Source organism: Epinephelus lanceolatus, chromosome 20 (assembly GCF_041903045.1).
Source record: "Epinephelus lanceolatus isolate andai-2023 chromosome 20, ASM4190304v1, whole genome shotgun sequence".
Taxonomy (NCBI): Eukaryota; Metazoa; Chordata; class Actinopteri; order Perciformes; family Serranidae; genus Epinephelus; species Epinephelus lanceolatus.
The window spans coordinates 7154240-7172089 of record NC_135753.1 but is presented as its reverse complement, the minus strand read 5'-3'; the positions used below and the strand labels follow the sequence as shown (position 1 = coordinate 7172089).

Here is a 17850-nt window from a genome sequence, read left to right as displayed (position 1 = left end):
TGTCCAGTAGATGGTAATATTTCACCAGTTTTACTTTACTGTTTGGTTGAGGCTGACTGTGTCATAATACAGCATACAGAAGAATAAAAAAGTACAAGGGGAGAGACACACACATTTTTTTGTTTCAATTTTTTTTAAACCAGATTTTGTCTAAATGTAAAATTTTCGTTAGTAGTGATACTGAATATTGAACCATGATGTTATAGATTTCCTGCATTTTAAACTTTTGAACTTTAAGTTATTCTGGTGAAACAAGGCCGCTCCATCACAGCCTTTAGGATGACATTTCACTCATGTGTTCTTAATCTATACATGTACCTGTTTATCATATTATCATAGGTGAAGCCCTGAGAAGTGTAAGTATTTAAGTCAGCATGTCTGACAGAATTTGTGACACCACAAAGACACTGAAATTACAACAAAGCTCTGTTTTATTGATAAATGTAGAGTTCATGACATCACAGTTTACAAATGATAACAAAATGAGAAACAGAGCTCTTATAGAGAGTAGAGACTTATGTTGGGGTTTTTTTGTTTGTTTTTTACAAATTCCAAGCACAAATGTCAGACAAACATGATATGAAAATTACATCAATTCTTGATTAAATGCTTCACAACTCTATAATCAACGGGGTATTGAATCATTTCACAGGGTCACTTATTTAGATTTAGCAAAGGGATTCCATGACCACCCTTTATTGGTGTGATCTGATGTTTCTTTGAACTCTTTGAACATCCTGCTCACTGTCTTCATCAGCTCTTCCACTTGAGGCGAACGTGAGTTACTGTTCTCAAAAAGAACACACCTTCTGCCACACTTCTCAATTATTTTCTTGAGATCAGGCTGGCAGCTTTCCAAAAATTCCTCAAAGGTCATTTTTGCACGCTTCAGATCTTCTCCACGAGTAAACAGGATGACTGTTTGTTCTTGAACTTTGTTGCCAAAAGCTTTTTCTAACTTTTTCAGTATGTCTCTCTCACCATCTGTAAATCTGCTGACATGCATCACAAGTAAGTAAACACAAGGCTCCTCCTTACAGAGCTCTTTGCACTCTCTCACATGTTTGTCCTTAACTGATGATTCAATGTCATCATCAAAGATGTCTGGAGTATCAATGACACGAAAATGTCTACTGCCTATCCTAGTTTCTGCCTCTTGGCACTTTGTGGTGACTTGATTTGAACTGGTTCTTGATGTGAACGCTTTCTTGCCCAGGATTGTGTTCCCACTTGCACTCTTTCCGGTACCAGCCATTCCCAGCAGAACAAGGTTCACTTTGGTGCCAGAGTGGTTTCCTGTATTGATGTAGTACAAAAAGAACCTCAGAGAACTTTACAATTTCCTGCTTTCATAATTTCAAGCAGCTGCTGTTATTTTTTTTTTAAAGAGGCATGATTGCTCGCACAGGTCAATAAGAGTTTCTGCAAGTTGCTATAAAACCTTTTGGTTCTATTTAAAGTACCCTTCACTAAAAACTACAATTGACTGATAGTAAAATGCTGCAAGAGATCGTGGCTTACCCGTCATTTCCATCAGGGGGTGTGGTGTGGACATATGTGACTCAGACATATCTGAATCAAGATGGTCAGCATGCCTATAATGTAGAGAAAGAGTACATCTCTGATGTAATAGTATACAACAGTCCCCCTGAAGACTACATTATATAAATATTACATACACCAGTGCACACCTTCTTTACCTCTTGTCAGTTGGCAACAGGTATCTTCCTTCTGTCAGTTTACTCAGTTTGTTGAAAACCTCCCCCAGTGTGCAGCATTTGAATGGATACTTATCTGGGTGTTTATTTTTGAGGGGCAGCACCACTCTGAGCTCCTCTGTGGGTCTTCCAGTTATATGGTGCAGCATTTCTATCTGTTGCTGTACCTCCTCTGTTGAAAACCCATCCTCTACCACCATCAAAGACATGTGAGGGTGGTGATTAATAGCAAATAGCTCTCTTATGTCCACACATGATGTGTCCATGCCTGGTGTACATGTAACCACATATTTATCATTTTCATATATCTTAGTATTTTTCAAAACATGTCTTTGGGATAGTTGAGATAAATCTTTCCCTAGGATGATGGTTACGAGGGCTTTTTTCAAAGAGTCTTCACGTCCCAGAACAACAACTGAAATCTTACCTGTGAAAACAAGTGAAACGTCTTTTTAACTTGATACATGCAACAATTTTTTTTTCTATTTTGATAAATTTTCACAATAATACAAAAGAGGTTCAGTTTACTTAATTGTGTCTTACTAAAGCATAGCAGAGAGAGCAAAACAAACATGCATAATAGAAAATTATTACTGCAAAACTTACTGTGGGACATGGTTCATGGATCCAGCGCAGCAAAGTACAGACAGGCTGTGTGGTGTCTGTAGACTGTGCTGCTGTCTTCCTGTTTTATATGGACCTGTTATGCAAATACTGTGAGGCGTGTCAGCTGTGTAGCCACCATATAAATGAACAACGGCCTTAAAGCCTTAACATTCATCTTTGTCATCTTTGTTGAGACAACGCTGCTGAGAGAAAATGGGTTCAGCTGCTTCTGGTGAGACTCAAAAAAACAGTTTTTGTTTGTATCTACTCCATGTATGACTAATCATGTTTAAAATCTATGACAATGAGCTCATATTTACTGAACTATTTGTACATTAAGTCAATGAGGTTTTTGGACAGCTTAAACAGAAGTCATGAATTGTTTTGCAGGTCCTGATTTGAGAATCGTGATGATTGGAAAAACTGGTGTGGGCAAGAGTGCTGTTGGAAACACCATTCTTGGAGAAAAACATTTTGATTCCCGTCCCAGTTCAGAGTCAGTGACCGAGACCTGTAAGAAAGGTGTGACACTCTATGGTAAGAGAGAAGTTACTGTAGTAGACACACCGGGAATCCTGGATACCAAGAAAACCAAGGACTTCATCAAAAATGAAATTGTGAAATGTGTTGAAGTCTCATGTCCTGGACCTCATGTGTTCCTGCTGGTCATCCAAGTTGGTCGATTCACCACGGAAGAGAAGAACTCTGTAGAAGCCCTGCAAAAGCTGTTTGGTCCAAAAGCTAATCAGTACATGATCGTGCTGTTCACCAGAGGTGATGATCTTGGAGACATGAGCATACAACAGTATGTAACTGAAGGCAAGCCAGAGCTTCGACGAGTCATCCAAAGCTGTGGACAAAGGTTCCATGTCTTTAACAACACCAGGAAAGACAGAAGACAAGTGGAAGAGCTGATCAAAAAAATTGATGACATGTATGCTGCAAATGGGGCAACATTCTACACAGATGCCATGTACAAAGAAGTGCAGACAAAACAAAAGTCCAAGGGAAGCACAAGTGCTAACGAATATAACTTTATTACTTCACTGATAGATCGTATCATGCATTTCCTCATAATTCTTGCAAGAGAGTAAATGACCAAGATCAGTAGCCAAAACACATCATCACCATCCAGACAAAACAACACAGCTTCTGTGCCAAGTGTGAAAATATGTCATATATTAAAACCCTTTAACACACACACAGTTACAGTATAGATCAAGGTGTTATTTTTAATTGCTCTCAGCAATAAATAAAAAGGAGTTTTAAACATAAACAATTTAAACAAAATACAGACTGTGAAGTAGTAGTACAATTTCTTGTCTTGTCTGTTCTTGATTTTTATAATATGTATAATGATGGTGGATTGGTATGTCAAAACTTCATTGAATACTGTTTGTTTATAACTTGTTGAAAAATGACTTGATTGATGTTTTATTCTATAAATAAAGGTGGAAATAAATGCTAAAAGATCAAACTAAAAATCAGATTGTCATTTTTTCAAGATACTGTCATGAATTAAGATATACATTATTACTTTTACTGCTGTTGATATTATATAAGTTACAGATATCATCCATTTAGCATTGTCTTAAATATACCGTCAGCTTTTACAGTAAATGGTGGCAGACATTTTGACTTATCATAGCAGGAAAAGCACAGGTGAAAAGAATTTTCCCAGTGGAGATTTGGTTGACCCAGTGTCCCAGTGAGCAGTGATAGTGAGCCAGCAAGCACAATACCAGGACCCTGGAAATAGCTCACCTAAATGGGATGTAGCTGCTAATGTCAGAGGTAGTAACAGTGTTGAATGTCTGTGTCTGTGTAAAAGGGACAGTTGGTAGGACGGGACCATGGACGGAACAAGTATGATGTTCTGGGCAGCAGCAAGATTAAATTGTTCAGACATTGTTGAACAAACAGGCAGCTACTTGCAATGGACCATTCTGCAGCGTTCTACAAACCTGCCAGTTCACACTAATGCAACTAGATGAGACAGTGTGACTCTCTCTACTTACATTCTGATTTCCAGCTTTTCAGACTTATTTTGTTGCTAAATATAATTTGTAACTTCTTAAAATATGGGGGGCGGGGGGATTGGCACATACAGTGAGTAGCAGCAGGGACCCAACATCCGACACCGAAACATGTGAGGACAGAAAAGAGGGCTCAGCGGTGATGGACCACTTGCCGCAGCCAGCGAACAGGCCGTCCGTGGTCATTTTGACTTAACCAGCAGACTTTACTTCAAACCGATTGGCTGTGGAAAAGATGATGAGTTACATTCTAAAACCGGCTGCTGTCAATTTGACTAACTGAGTTGCAGGTGACACCATCAGCCGCCTTGAGTCGAGCTCAGACTGGCCAATTCACACTGCTGCAACTTTTCTCTGCAATGAATCTTTGGTTTGAACTGGGCTGTAAAAGCAGTTTGTAGTAGTTAGCAGCTAACTAAGAAAAGATCTGTGACCGAAAATGTCCACAAATTGGTCAAATAATGAGGTCCAGGAGCTCCTTACCTTCCAAGCAGAGGATGAGACTAGCCGACGAGGATGAAACCAGGCACAGTAAATTATTGTTATTGCCATGTTATGGCATTGCTATTGTTTATAGAGCGCTGCAGACGCCCTTGTAATACGTTACACTAGAGGCCAACTAGCTGTTGTGTTACACATCATGCCTGTCCTGCCTCTTTTGGTACCTGAGCACTGGTAAAGAAAAAATAATGGCAGCATAAAGAAGGGACTTCACAGTGGCCCTGTCCCGTCCCGTCATCCATAACGCTTCTAAACAACTCTAGACATTGCCCTAATTCGCATTCTTAATCTACATTTCATCTTTCTTCTAACCCTGAGGTATCTCTTTGTATCATTGATTCCCTGATTTTAGGTTTTATAGATTATTTTATTGCTGGTTATTATTGTGTTCTCTATTCAATCTATCCCCTAATTGTGTTTTATTCTTTTTTATCCAGTCTTTTATTCATTTATTTGTATTACTTATACCATGTGCAATTCCTGATACTGTGCAATATGGGACACTGTGCAATACATAACTACCTTGTGTACACTTACCTTCGCTGCCTATAACTGGTCACTGTGTTCTGTATATGTTAGTGTCTTGTATGTATTGTTGCAGCTGTATCTGGCACTTTTAGCCCAAAACAAATTTCCTTTGGGACAGAAAAGTATATCTTATCTTATCTTATCTTATCTTATCTTATCTTATCTTATCTTATCTTATCTTATCTGTCGAGCGATCATTGTGTTAAAAGGTGATGTAATAAAAACTCAAACTCTTTGTCAATCTTCATGTTAATGAGTAATATAAAAACACAATGAGCCACAATTTTACTTGAATATAAGTTTATTACAGAACACATGAGATCTGAGAAGCTTTTGGCACAGCACGTACATACCAAGATATACCAAAAACTTACAATAATAGAGCAATGATCAGCCCTTATACAGTACCAGTGTTGGGTCTAAAATATTACATTTTAGCAGTAACATAGTAATACCAACATAATTTCGGGTAGTACTATTATATTTACAATGTCATGTAACACGTTCCCACCTGAAATAAACTATTCATGTTTTTCATTTATCATTCACTTACACTGATCCACACTGCTCCCATTCTGCCAGTGTACCACAAGTAAAAATATCCCCCAAAGGCTGTTGTATGTTGTCATGTCATTATACCCTGCATTATAGGCCTATAAGGGTTTCGGTGATCCTCTGAGATAGTTGTGGGAGATTAAACACCAATTGAGAGATGTGTTATTTTTACATCTAACAGTTTTTTCTGTAAAATGTCAATCAAAGACACATTAATAAAGTTAATCTTAAATTAATTACGAGCGATAAATTTAAAGGCACAAGTATCTATATGCAAATGGATATTTAAGGGCGTTTCTACACCCATTTATGGTGTACTGTTGGTGTGGGTATGAGGCTCATGCTTGTGCGCCCAGCGCCACAATGACAGACATTTATAAAACAGAATCAGTCACGGCTTTTTAAATCTGAAAAGAATGTGTATGCACGTTTCTGTCATTGTACATTTACACAGTTTTAGTCATGAGTCTACACAGAGGTTTATGCATCTGGCCTCAGAGGTTCAAACAATGGATTCCAAGAGGTATTATAACAACATTATGCACACATAATTAAAGTTGGAAATGTTATGAGTTCCCAGGAGCTGAAACAAAACTATAAGTTAAACAACCAGGACTTCTTCAGATATTTGCTAATAATAAACTTTTATGAAAGAGAAATAAATCACAATGTGTATTTTGATCAAAATGGAGTTAATCAAATCATAATGGGAATGTAGAATTCAATGAAATATAAAATTACAACAACAACAATCAACATCTATATGAGAGAAATGGAAATACACTATGAAAAGCTGAAATGGGAAAAAGTACTAGGTGTTAAGATTACAAATGATAAATGGTTGCATATTTGGTGAACACAACAGTCTAAATCCTCATGTACTTGAAAAGAGCCCTATATCAGAATATAATTATATTTATTACTAGACCCCAAATTAAGCACAAATACTTTTCTATAGCACAAATATGTTGGAGAAGATGTGGGGCAGTAAATGTACATCCCCATGTATTTTGGCTTTTTTCTGAAATTATATGGTTTTGGGAAAATGTTTATATGGATATCACAAAGGTGGGCTGTGATATACCCAGCTCACATATAGTATTGTACTTTGGTAATACGACAGGAGGAAATGTGTTAAGAGAAGACAGATTATCTACTTAAAATCTTGTTGCCAACGTGTGAAAAGGCCATCACGAAGAGATGGTACAAAGCAGAACCACCAACACAAAATGAAGGGCTAAAAATGGTGATTAAAATATATGATATGGAACTGGTAACTGAGAGGATAAGAACTCAAGAGGAGAGATGTCGAGAGAAATCGGAGAAACAGACAATGTTTGTATGTCAGCGACAAGATAAGAAACTGAACCACTGAATATGTCACAGGAAGGAACAGATTGTGTCAGTGTCTGAAAATTAGCACCCGACAAGCACCAAATTTGGGTAGATTTTCTGTTTGGTGAATAAATCTCCAAAGGCTCCCTGCCACACTGGTGGGTAAATGTTAGTACCAAAATAGTCATGTAAAAACTATGATGAGGGTCTCTACCGCATTTTGGTGTCATTAACTGTTTTTGGCTGTTTGTCAGAAACGAGATTGACACTTACAGCAACAGGGACACAAACTCTGATATCTACATTGCTTTGTCTGGCAAAGCATGTTGGTGCCAACCGTGGCACTTTTAAGTGCATCTTGTGAACTCAGTAACCTATATTTGAATGGCCTTGACGGTTGTTTAAAAGGTTTCTATAAAGGAGTTTCTATTTTTTTTCCTTGTTTTCCTTTGTTGAAATACATCTGTCATTACTTTCTTGTTCTTTCACTACATCATTTTTAATACTTAGATTCTAAAATCCTAATTTTATCACATTTATTTATACATAGGCAGACTTTAAAATTAGTCAAAAACTAAATTCTGTTAAGATCAAATCAAGTTGTTATCAGCAAACCCTGTAATATTCTTGTTCAACATGTCACCAAGTACGTCTATTATCATTTTCATGTTGTTTTACTACAGCATTTTTAAATGATAAAATACTAAACTCATATCCAATATCCATTATTTGGCAAGTAAAATATGCATGTTCCAAATGAACTAAACTATCACTTGCCACCTGTCTGCTGCTCGCTACCATTATTTTGTCTGGTAGAAAATATGCCTGGTAAGTGGATTTTTCCATCTAGCAGTCCCCTTTCTGACATTGGGTTGTGTGAAACAGGCCCATCCAGAGCTTTTCTTTTTTTTCTCTTTTGTATGCATGCAATGTTTATGAAAAAGCAATAAAATATTAAGTATAAAAAATTGACACACCTATTAGAGGAGAAAGTCACAGAATTATTATGTTCGGCTGTGGCTCAGAGGTAGAGTGGGTTGTCCACCACTCGGAAGATCAGCGGTTCGATCCCTGGCATACTCCGGCATGCCGAAGTATCCTTGAGCAAGATGTTGAACCCCAAATTGCTCCCGATGGCTGTTCCATTGGTGTGTGAGTGACTTAAAATTAAAAAAAAAACAAACAAACTGAGTAACAGGTGGCACCTTGTAGTGACTCGTAGTGTAAAAAGCGCTTTGAGTGGTTGGATGACTAGAAAAGCGCTATACAAATGCAGGTCCATTTACCATTACATATTCAGATCAGTTCTATAAATGTGTCTGAACCATTTTTGCTCTCAGTATCTATTTTTGTAATGGTACTTACTGATTTTTAACAGGTAACGTGTACACAAAGCTAACACCAACAAAATATGCAGAAAACTGAGCTATTTAAGAATTGACATTCAACATCCAACAAACTGTTAAAGATAAAGGTCAGGTCTTTATACCATCAATAAACAGGCTACCACCCAGACTCAAGAGTTTTTGACACCAGAGATGAACCTTCAGTGAGCACTCACATAGCTTCTTGCTAACATTTAAGTTTAAAGCATTTGCATGATGATTGAGGATTTTGTATGGTGAGAGCTTCAGTGGAACACAGCTTTAAAAGTGATGGCTCTTGACTCTCAACCTTAACCACTTCAAGCATTTCTCAGTCAGCTTCACATGCTGGTCAAAGCTGCGACAGAGGCGGAATGTTTCCCTTATCAGAGCCTTTACCTGAAACAGTTCTACCAGGGTTTAAAGTATAATTCATTCAAATTTACTGGTGCAGTAAACAAGAGAAATGAAAAAAAAAGTACTGACTCCTTTGATACTATCATAAAATTCCAATATGTGTCCATTCCTTGACTATTTATAGTTATTTAGTCTATAAGAGTCCACTGATGAAAACAAAAATTCAAGTTGTGAATATTGTCGCATTAAGTCCAGTGCTAACTGTATGCTAACTATGTTTGTCAAACGGACCACAGTTCTAAAGATATAAACGGACGTTTCTCAGCTTGGTTTACAGACATATTGGGATGTTTGTTTTTATTACCTTGCTAGCTACAGAATAAAAGTGTCCACAAGCTCTCTGTGTATTTTTCACCCAGTGACAGCCCCTGAAGTACAGTATGCTCTCCCAGTTTGGAAGGCCAATGGGTTCTACTATGTAACATCTTTGTGGCCACCGTACTGCGGTGATTGAAGATACAGACTTACAAAACTAGCATCCTCTTCAATTCAGTCACAGTGAACTGCTGAAAATGGAGAACTGTTCAGGGCTATAGAAAAAAATCTTCAAGGGTACAGCCCTGAATGCCCAGGGCAGGTGACGCCCATGGTCTAAACTGCTGAAAACACTGATATCAGATAGATAGATCAGATGGATAAGTTATGGCCCTAATTTCTTGATATTTCCTGTAGTGGACCATGGTTTCATGATGAGTTTGGCAAAGACTGACTGATGTTTGAGATGTTCTCATGTGCCTACACGTGACAGCTTTCACAGAGCCTGCATATGCCGTCTGGTCTCTGTTTTAGCAGGGTGTCTGTGAGCCCTTATTACCTTTTTTTCTGTAATATCACATAACTGTGAGGGGATCTTGATGTATAAAAAAGCATGCGTTCTCGGTCAACCAACCATATGAAAATAAAGGTTTAATGAATTAACAAATGCATCTTGTAACAGAGTTGTCCTGCAAAGAGGCCGCCTCCGTCACATTTTGCCAGCTCCCAACAAAACTCTGACGGGTGTCACAATGGAAAACACAACTTTCTAAAAAGCATTGCACTCTGTCATCTGTCACTGCAATTGGAGCATCAGGCTGATGTGGTGGCGCTATCATAACCAGTACAGAGCACTTGGAAAGGTGCTGCCAAAAGTGCCAAAAAAAGAGAAAAGAGACATTTATTTTGGACCAAAGCAAAGCGGTCGCTCCATTATTATTATTATTATTATCATTATTATTATTATTATTATCATTGTTGTTGATAGTAGTAGTAAGTGTTGTTGATTATAATTAAAATTATTACTTTTATTACCAGTATTATTATCAGTGCCATTATTATTTACAAACATGTCACGTGCTGCAATAAAATGGTTGTAAAATGCTTCAACAATTTTATTTACAATTGGTCCACCCAGGCTTTTAACTTCTGGTGGAGCAGTGTGGACAACTTGCCCCTCAGGAATCTTACTGGTTTCCAGAATGCTGTTCCATTACTCTTACAATTTGAAAAGGCAGATAGATAACAGCTGCATTTTGCTTTTCTTAAAAAGGTTTCTCTGTTGTCTGAAGTTTCACCAGTTCTGAAGTTTTGCCAGTCAGCACTGTTGTCAGAAGCTCTTGCAATGGACCAGAATTTCTTTCTATTGTGTATAGCTAAAGTAAGTTCAGAAATGAACCAGGGATTGGATCTATATTTCATTCAAAGTGTTTTGTAAGGAGCATGATTATCAGCAATACGAGTGAAGATACTGGAAAAATAATTTAGGGCTAAATCTGGGTCTTGAATAGAGCAAGTTGTTTCTTTGTAGGAGCTTTTTAGGTCACAAAGGAAATTTGCTCTTTAAAATATTTGAAATTTCTTCTTCTGATCAATTTTGGCTGTGTTTTCATGTGTGGAATGCTTCTGACACAGACTGCCAGGCAGTGGTCACTGATATCTGATATCTAGAGTAATTGTAGGGTTTGCTTGTCAGAATGATTTCAATTAATGAAGATTTTACGGGGTTTTGTTGTTAAGTCAGGTTTCTGTTAGTATGCAAATATCAGGAGCTGTTTCATTTGCTTTAACATTAACAGAATCTAGTTTTGGAAGCAAACTTCATATATTTACTTGTAAAAAAGCAAAGCCCATGAAATCTGAGGGGTGAGTAACATGCTCCTTAGAGGTAGCATTGGTTGGAAGAGAAAATTACAAATTTACAGCTGGTATTTTAATAAGGTTATCAAACTTTACTGATCGCTGTATTTTAGGCCTGAGATTGCAGTGTCATGGGGTTAAGTGGACTGGGATGTGAGCTGATAATTTATCAGCTATGAGAGAGTTTGACAGTCCAAGCCCCATCAAAGGTAAGGAATGAACATGGATAAATTTTGCAGTGTTGCCACTTGTAAAAGTGGGGTCTGTTAGTTTGTTTGGGGTCGCAGTGAACACTGTTGTGAGTGTGATTGTGGTTTACCTCATGGTGGCGTGGACCGTCTCAGGCTGACTGACAGGAACTTTACTAGTGAATAGTAAATTTTTGCAGAGAGCTGCTTGTCTGCCTGTATGTTTGGATGATGTCCCTCAGAGCAGAAAAGATTACTATGGTTCCAGAACAGATCAAAGTTGTCAATGAACTCAAATTTCAGATTGGGCGAGTTGCATTCTCCTGTCAACCAAGTGTGTAATAACAGCAGGCAGGAGAAACGATAACAGTCCAACCCAAGAACAGGACTGGGACAGATATCAGGAATCTTTTCCCAGTGTTCTTTGGTGCCGAAAAGAGCACTCTGTAGTCTGCACGCGGGATTTCTGACTGTTGTTGGCTGATGTCATTAGATCTTACATGGATAACTTAGGGATGCAACTGGGCCGCTGTGTCCCACAGTATGGTGTAAGCTGTAGTGTAGTTCATCACTGCTATCTTCTTAGCCTGGGCAGAAGTGGTGTCAAAGCTGGATAAAAGAGTATCCTTCTTCTTCAGCTCATCCAACAGCCTGCAGATATCCTCATTGTTAGTGATACTTCTGTTGGCCTTCTGGAGTAGTTGGCTGTCCTCACACTTTTCTGAAAGTGATATTGTTGTTGATCTTCCATCTGTGTAAAGTAGAATTTTACTTTATAGGACTGCATGATTAGATTGTAAGGACATACACCAATAAATAAATGAGTAATTTATAGTACACCATAATTGTATAATGAAATGTTTAATTATTAACTTAACACTATAGTTAAGGCTTGGGCACAAAGTCAACTTGGTTAGGTTTAGGGAAAGATCCAGATTTGGGTTGTAATAACTACTTTCATGAGGTAAGAAAGTACAATAGCTTGAATTAAAATAAATACTTTGCATAAAGGGTAGGGGATCTTTCATCATTACTGTTGGGACACTAAACCATTTTCATGATGTGGCAACACAATGGTTATGGTTTGGGTTGGAATAATTACTTTGTTGAGGTAAGTACATACTGTAGTTTGGATTAAAATGACTTCTTGGTAAAGGGTAAGGGACCTTTGTAATCATGCTCGCAATAGTAACCACTTGGTTTGGGCGTGTGAACAATGGTGGTCATGGTTAAAAGAAACCAATTCTAGCCGTCAGTAGGAAATAGGAAACTAACATTGGTGCCCTGTGGAGACCAATTAGCATGAAGCCAGTCCCTCAGTCATAGAGGAGACTAAAATGTCTTGAAAGTTCTAAATCTTTCCATCACATCTTTATTATTTTGTAAGAATTACAAAGGGGTTCAAGGTTGTGTTGTTTATCCAGTGAGTGAAACACATTTAATTTGTCACAGTTGCAATTCAAACCAGATCATATCACCAGGTACCTTTTATAATACAGTAATATAAGGACTGTTTCATATTCAAAGGTCACTGACTTCATCATAACACACATCATATAACCTATCAGAAAAAAATCTATTGATTTTCTAAAGATTTTTCTGGGACATTTGGGATTGTTACAATATATGGACTGAGAGGTTCCAGACAAATGTGCATTTGTGATTTGCTCTGGTGATGTCAGGATAGTGCACTATGGGGAAATGCACCAATAAATATGAGTGACTTTTGAACTCACAGCTACTGTATTATTATATGGTTTTATTATCCAAAGTACCCTGGCCTTTGATCATTTGTTTTCGGTTTCTCTTATAAATCAGTAAAGGTCAGGTCTTTAAAACTTTAACAAATGGCTGCTCTCCAAGTTTCACTTTACCAGCCAGACCCCAGTGTTTCTGACACCACAGGTGAATCCTCCTCACTCAGCTACTTGCCAACATTCAAGCCCAAAGCATGTGCATGGTGAGAGCTTTAGTGGCTATAGGGTTGGTTTACTAAGCATACATGCTCTTATACATCTTATATATCAAGATCCCAGAACAGTTCTGAGTTTACAGAAACAAAGTAACAAGAACTCACAGATACATTAAATCAAGTCCTTCAAAAGACACAACTAAAAAATAACATCTGCTGACACACACATAACATTTTTTGAACTGACGCCTCTATCAGCAGGACATCATTTGTATGTGTGATCCAAAACTGTTACAAATTACTGTTTGAACAATAAACCTGGATTAAAATGCTTACTTGCTAAAAGGTAGGGAACGTTGTAGACATGGTTATAATAGTGACCACTTGGTTAAGGTTTGTGAATAGTGGTAGTCATGGATAAAAGAAACCAGTGTTGACTGTCAGTAGGAAATAGGAAACTAACACTGGTCTCCTGTGGAGAAGTTCAGTATTGTGTTGATCCATCCATTCACCCATCTCAACCTCTACACAGACTCTGATACTCTATAATACCATCTTCTGACTTCTTTCTTCAGTCCAGACATTTAGAATGAATGCTAGAGGCTTTGTTACTTGAACATGAACATTTCTGGACATTACTAAAACAAATGGTGCTCTGTTGTTGTTTTTTCTATAAGGTCTTGTTTTTTTCAGCATGAACTAATAGTCACCTCTAGAAATGTATGGCTTTGGTATAAAGCTTTTGGAAAGGAACTTACATCTATGCTACTGACCACTTGCAACTGGGAGTTTAAAAAAGCCGAGATCCCTCAAACCTGGAAAAAGGCTATTATTGCTCTTATACTGAAATAAGGAAAAGAGAAGACTGAATGTGGGTAATATAGACCTTTTTTTATCCTTAATGTGGAATACCGTGTATATACATCTATAATGGCTAAAAGGATGGAGAAATTCCTCCACAACTTAATTAAAAATGACCAGACAGGATTCATACACATGCGTCAAACACAGGATAATATAAGGCGAACTCTGCATATCATAGATCACATACAACCACAAAAGGAAAAAGCCATAATACTAAGCTTAGACGCGGAAACAGCTTTTGATTCTGTAAGCTGGCAATATACAAGGTTTTACATAAATCTGGTTTTAGTGAACCAGTAATAAATAGTATTAAGGCTATTTATGACAACCCCACAGCCAAAACTAAAATTAATGGGCACTTATCAAAACCCTTAATACCAGAAAGAGGAGTAAGACAAGGTTGCGCTTGGTCTCCACTTATTTTTGCACTGTTTCTTGAGCCACTAGCACTGAAATGAATGGAGTGGAACATAAAATAGCCTGTTATGCAGATGATGTTCTTTTATACTTAATAAACCCTGAAATATCTCTACCCGAAGTTATGAATTCTCTTAAAATTATAGGTCCACTATCAGGCTACAAACTGAACTTAGATATAACAGAAACTCTTATATACAGCATAAGTCCATCTGAAAAACTCAAGAATGCATATCCATTGAAATGAAGTAAACAAAATCTTTCAAATACCTGGGTGTAATCTTGCCTAAAGACCTCTCAAGAATATTTGAGAAAAATTATGACCCTCTGTCACAAAAAAAAAATCAAAGAAGAACTTGCAAGGTGGAATCTTATATTGAGCTTAAGTTCAAGAATTGAAACAATTAAAATCAATGTTCTGTTAAGAGTTCTGTATCTTTTTCAAATGCTCCCAATTACAATCACCCAAAACCAATTCATAGAGTGGGACAAAATTATATCAAGATTTATATGGCAAGGTAGGAGACCCCGGGTACAGTACAAAACATTACAACTACCCAACAAAAATGGAGGCTAGGGCTTACTATCTCTGAAAAATTACTATATCTCAGCACAGATGTAGTAAAGATGTAATAAAAAAGATTGAAACTGGAGGAAGATATTAAGATCCTGAGTTGGTGTGCATATGACTCTAATTTTACACCAATTTTGCTGGATGGTAGATTTAAGATTTGGATTAAAAAAAGGCATTACATCCCTATCTAGTATTATTCAGACAGATGAAATTATGTCCTTCCAGACCTTTTCATTAGAAAAGCAGGATTTTTTACAGATATCTCCAATTAAGAAATATTTACACCCAAAAAAATCAAAAAGAAGGATTTTAGAGAAGCCAGTACACCCTTCATTCAACTATTTATAAATGCATATTAATCAGATAGTAAAAGAGGGGTCATCTCCCAGCTCTCTAAATCTCTCCACTGCCTAAAAGTCTATTCGGCAAAATATACTACGGTTAGACGGGAAAAGGAAGGAGACCTGTCAATAACAGATGAAGAATGGCAAGATATATGTGTATTTCAATGGAAAAGCACCAAATCTCATGCATGGAAAGAATTCTGCTGGAAAAATGTAGTTCAATTTTTTTATCACTCCTCTCATGACAGCACACTATGACAACAGTAGTGCTCAGTGCTGGAGGAACTGTGGCTGTCAACTGCAAACCCCTACCATGTGTTTTGAGAATGCCAAAAAATACAGAATTATTGGAAAGAAATACATAGGGCAATACAATTCATCTTTAATATCCATATACCGATTTTAAAGTTCTATTTTTTGGCTATATCCCCCTGAAGTAGAAAAGTGCATTATGTTAAACTTTTAAGGCCTGACTTTGTTAAGATAATCACTTGAAGGAACATCCTAAATTGTTTTCTCAATTGTGTGATTTGTCTAGATATTGCATAGTAATGTGCAATCTGAAAAGCTAAACTGCCGCAAGCATGTTACTTACTCTGTTTTATCTCATTCTAGTCTTTATCGCTACCTCTCTGGCTGTAAATAGTTAGTAGTTGCTACAGTTGTTATATCCCCTTTTATAGCCATCCTTTGGAAATAGTCAGTAGAAATGATGAGGGTGAGAGGCATTATTTGTGATACAATATTATTTTTTACAACCTTTCATCTTTATACATGGATGTTGCTCTTTTTATTTAATTGTTTTTTATTATTTCTATTTATGTATTGGTCTCATTTACTTATTTACCTCTGTAAGTTTTTCTCTCACTGACTATATATTGATTGGCATTGACAAAGGATGTGTTAACACTGTTAACACTGCATTTCAAAAATAAAAATTACATTTAAAAAAATAAAAAGGAAAAGAAAAGGAAATGTATGGCTCAAGCAACTGAACAATATGATCAGTCAGTGTGGACTTTTCACCTCCTAACTTCTGCTGCATAAGCAGTAATGGCCCCGTACTTTTGATAATACAACTGGGCTCTGTTCTGTTTTCAAAGGTTGCCACGCATTATGAGGTCACAGACTTTATCGTAACACACATGGTATAATCAGAAAAGAAGGAAATCTTTGTCAGCATCGGTTGTACTCCATAAAATACAGTTATCAGTCTGTTCATCTGACTTAGTGATTTTTACTGCAGCAAAATGTGATGCAAAGCAGACCAAAACAGTCATAAAACCTGTCATAAATTCTGCAGACACATGACAAACTGAACTGTTAGCAGATTTAATGCCCTATGTGAGGCCAAATTAAGCATGCAGGTAGCCCACTAACTAAATGGCAATACCCACGTTTGCAGCGTTGTCTGTTACAACCACAATCCCCCATTCTTGTGCTGCATTTTGCAGGAGGTCTGCAATGTTTGCTCCGGTGTGACTTTCGTGTACTGCTCTAGTTTGGAGGACGTGAGACAGCAGTCGCCAGTCCTCTGTGAGATAATGTCCCGTTATAGTCACACATAATTCCACTGACCTTAAAGTCCAGGCGTCACATGTCAATGCCACCCTTCCTGCTGTTCTCAAAGATTCCTCGGCTTTATGCTTCACTTCTCTGTAGAGCTTGGGTACGGCTGTGTCGGTGATAAAACGTCATGACAAAGTCACATACCAGGGTTCCAGTGTTTTTAGCATGTAACAAAAGCCTTCCTTTTCAACAATGCTATATAGATGTAGATCTTTGCACATGAAGTAGGTGATAGACTGTCTCATTTTCTCAGATTTCTAGAGTTGGATGGTAGTTTTGTCGAGCTAAGTGCGTCCAGTGCTCCTTTTGGCGGGGTGGATTTAGCATTGGCTTGGCCATCAGCAGCTAATGCTATCTCTGGATGGTGGAGTGTGAAGTGAGCCCTCATGTTTGTAGTATTACCAGAGTATTTTATTCTCCTATGACACTGCTTGCAAATGGCATGTGTTATATCCATTCCTTGTCTTCTTCCGTGTTACAAAATCTAAAATCAGCTCAGACATTTAATTTAATGCCAACAGTGCATTTCTGATTTTTTTTCTCTGGTGCCTCCATCTCTTTCGATACTTGGCACCTGTGTATCGATACAACATCACCATGAGAATTATCGCGATACTACCCACTCGTAGTCTTTTCTAGGAATGAGGGCCTGACTTCACTGTAACTTTAAAATGCTACACTTACGTGCATGAGTAAAGTGCCTGAGTAAAGTGCCTGAGTATATCTTCCACCACAGGGCCATTACTGCATATGCAGCAGGGGAGAGGAGGTGAAAAGTTCATACTGATTGAATACATTGTTCAAATG

The 17850-nt window shown here is 37.5% G+C and overlaps 2 protein-coding genes across 2 annotated transcripts; one reads left to right on the top strand and one right to left on the bottom strand.

Moving 5' to 3' along the window:
• Window positions 1-413: 413 nt before the first annotated feature.
• LOC117264541 (GTPase IMAP family member 2-like) lies at window positions 414-2426 on the bottom strand. Its single transcript, XM_033638573.2, has 4 exons — window positions 2325-2426; window positions 1701-2145; window positions 1522-1595; window positions 414-1296 (listed from the first exon to the last, which is right to left on the bottom strand). Exons 1-4 carry the CDS (start codon window positions 2332-2334, stop codon window positions 659-661), a joined length of 1167 nt encoding a protein of 388 aa, XP_033494464.2. The 5' UTR covers window positions 2335-2426; the 3' UTR covers window positions 414-658.
• Window positions 2427-2481: 55 nt separating this feature from the next.
• LOC117264905 (GTPase IMAP family member 9-like) lies at window positions 2482-3796 on the top strand. Its single transcript, XM_033639218.2, has 2 exons — window positions 2482-2556; window positions 2715-3796. Exons 1-2 carry the CDS (start codon window positions 2538-2540, stop codon window positions 3416-3418), a joined length of 723 nt encoding a protein of 240 aa, XP_033495109.1. The 5' UTR covers window positions 2482-2537; the 3' UTR covers window positions 3419-3796.
• Window positions 3797-17850: the final 14054 nt, after the last annotated feature.

Coding starts and splice junctions, on each gene's coding strand:
- LOC117264541 (XM_033638573.2), bottom strand. Junction 1,596..1,700: donor CTGTTGCCAACTGACAAGAG/GTAAAGAAGGTG, acceptor TCTACATTATAG/GCATGCTGACCATCTTGATT. Junction 1,297..1,521: donor CCCCCTGATGGAAATGACGG/GTAAGCCACGAT, acceptor ACATCAATACAG/GAAACCACTCTGGCACCAAA.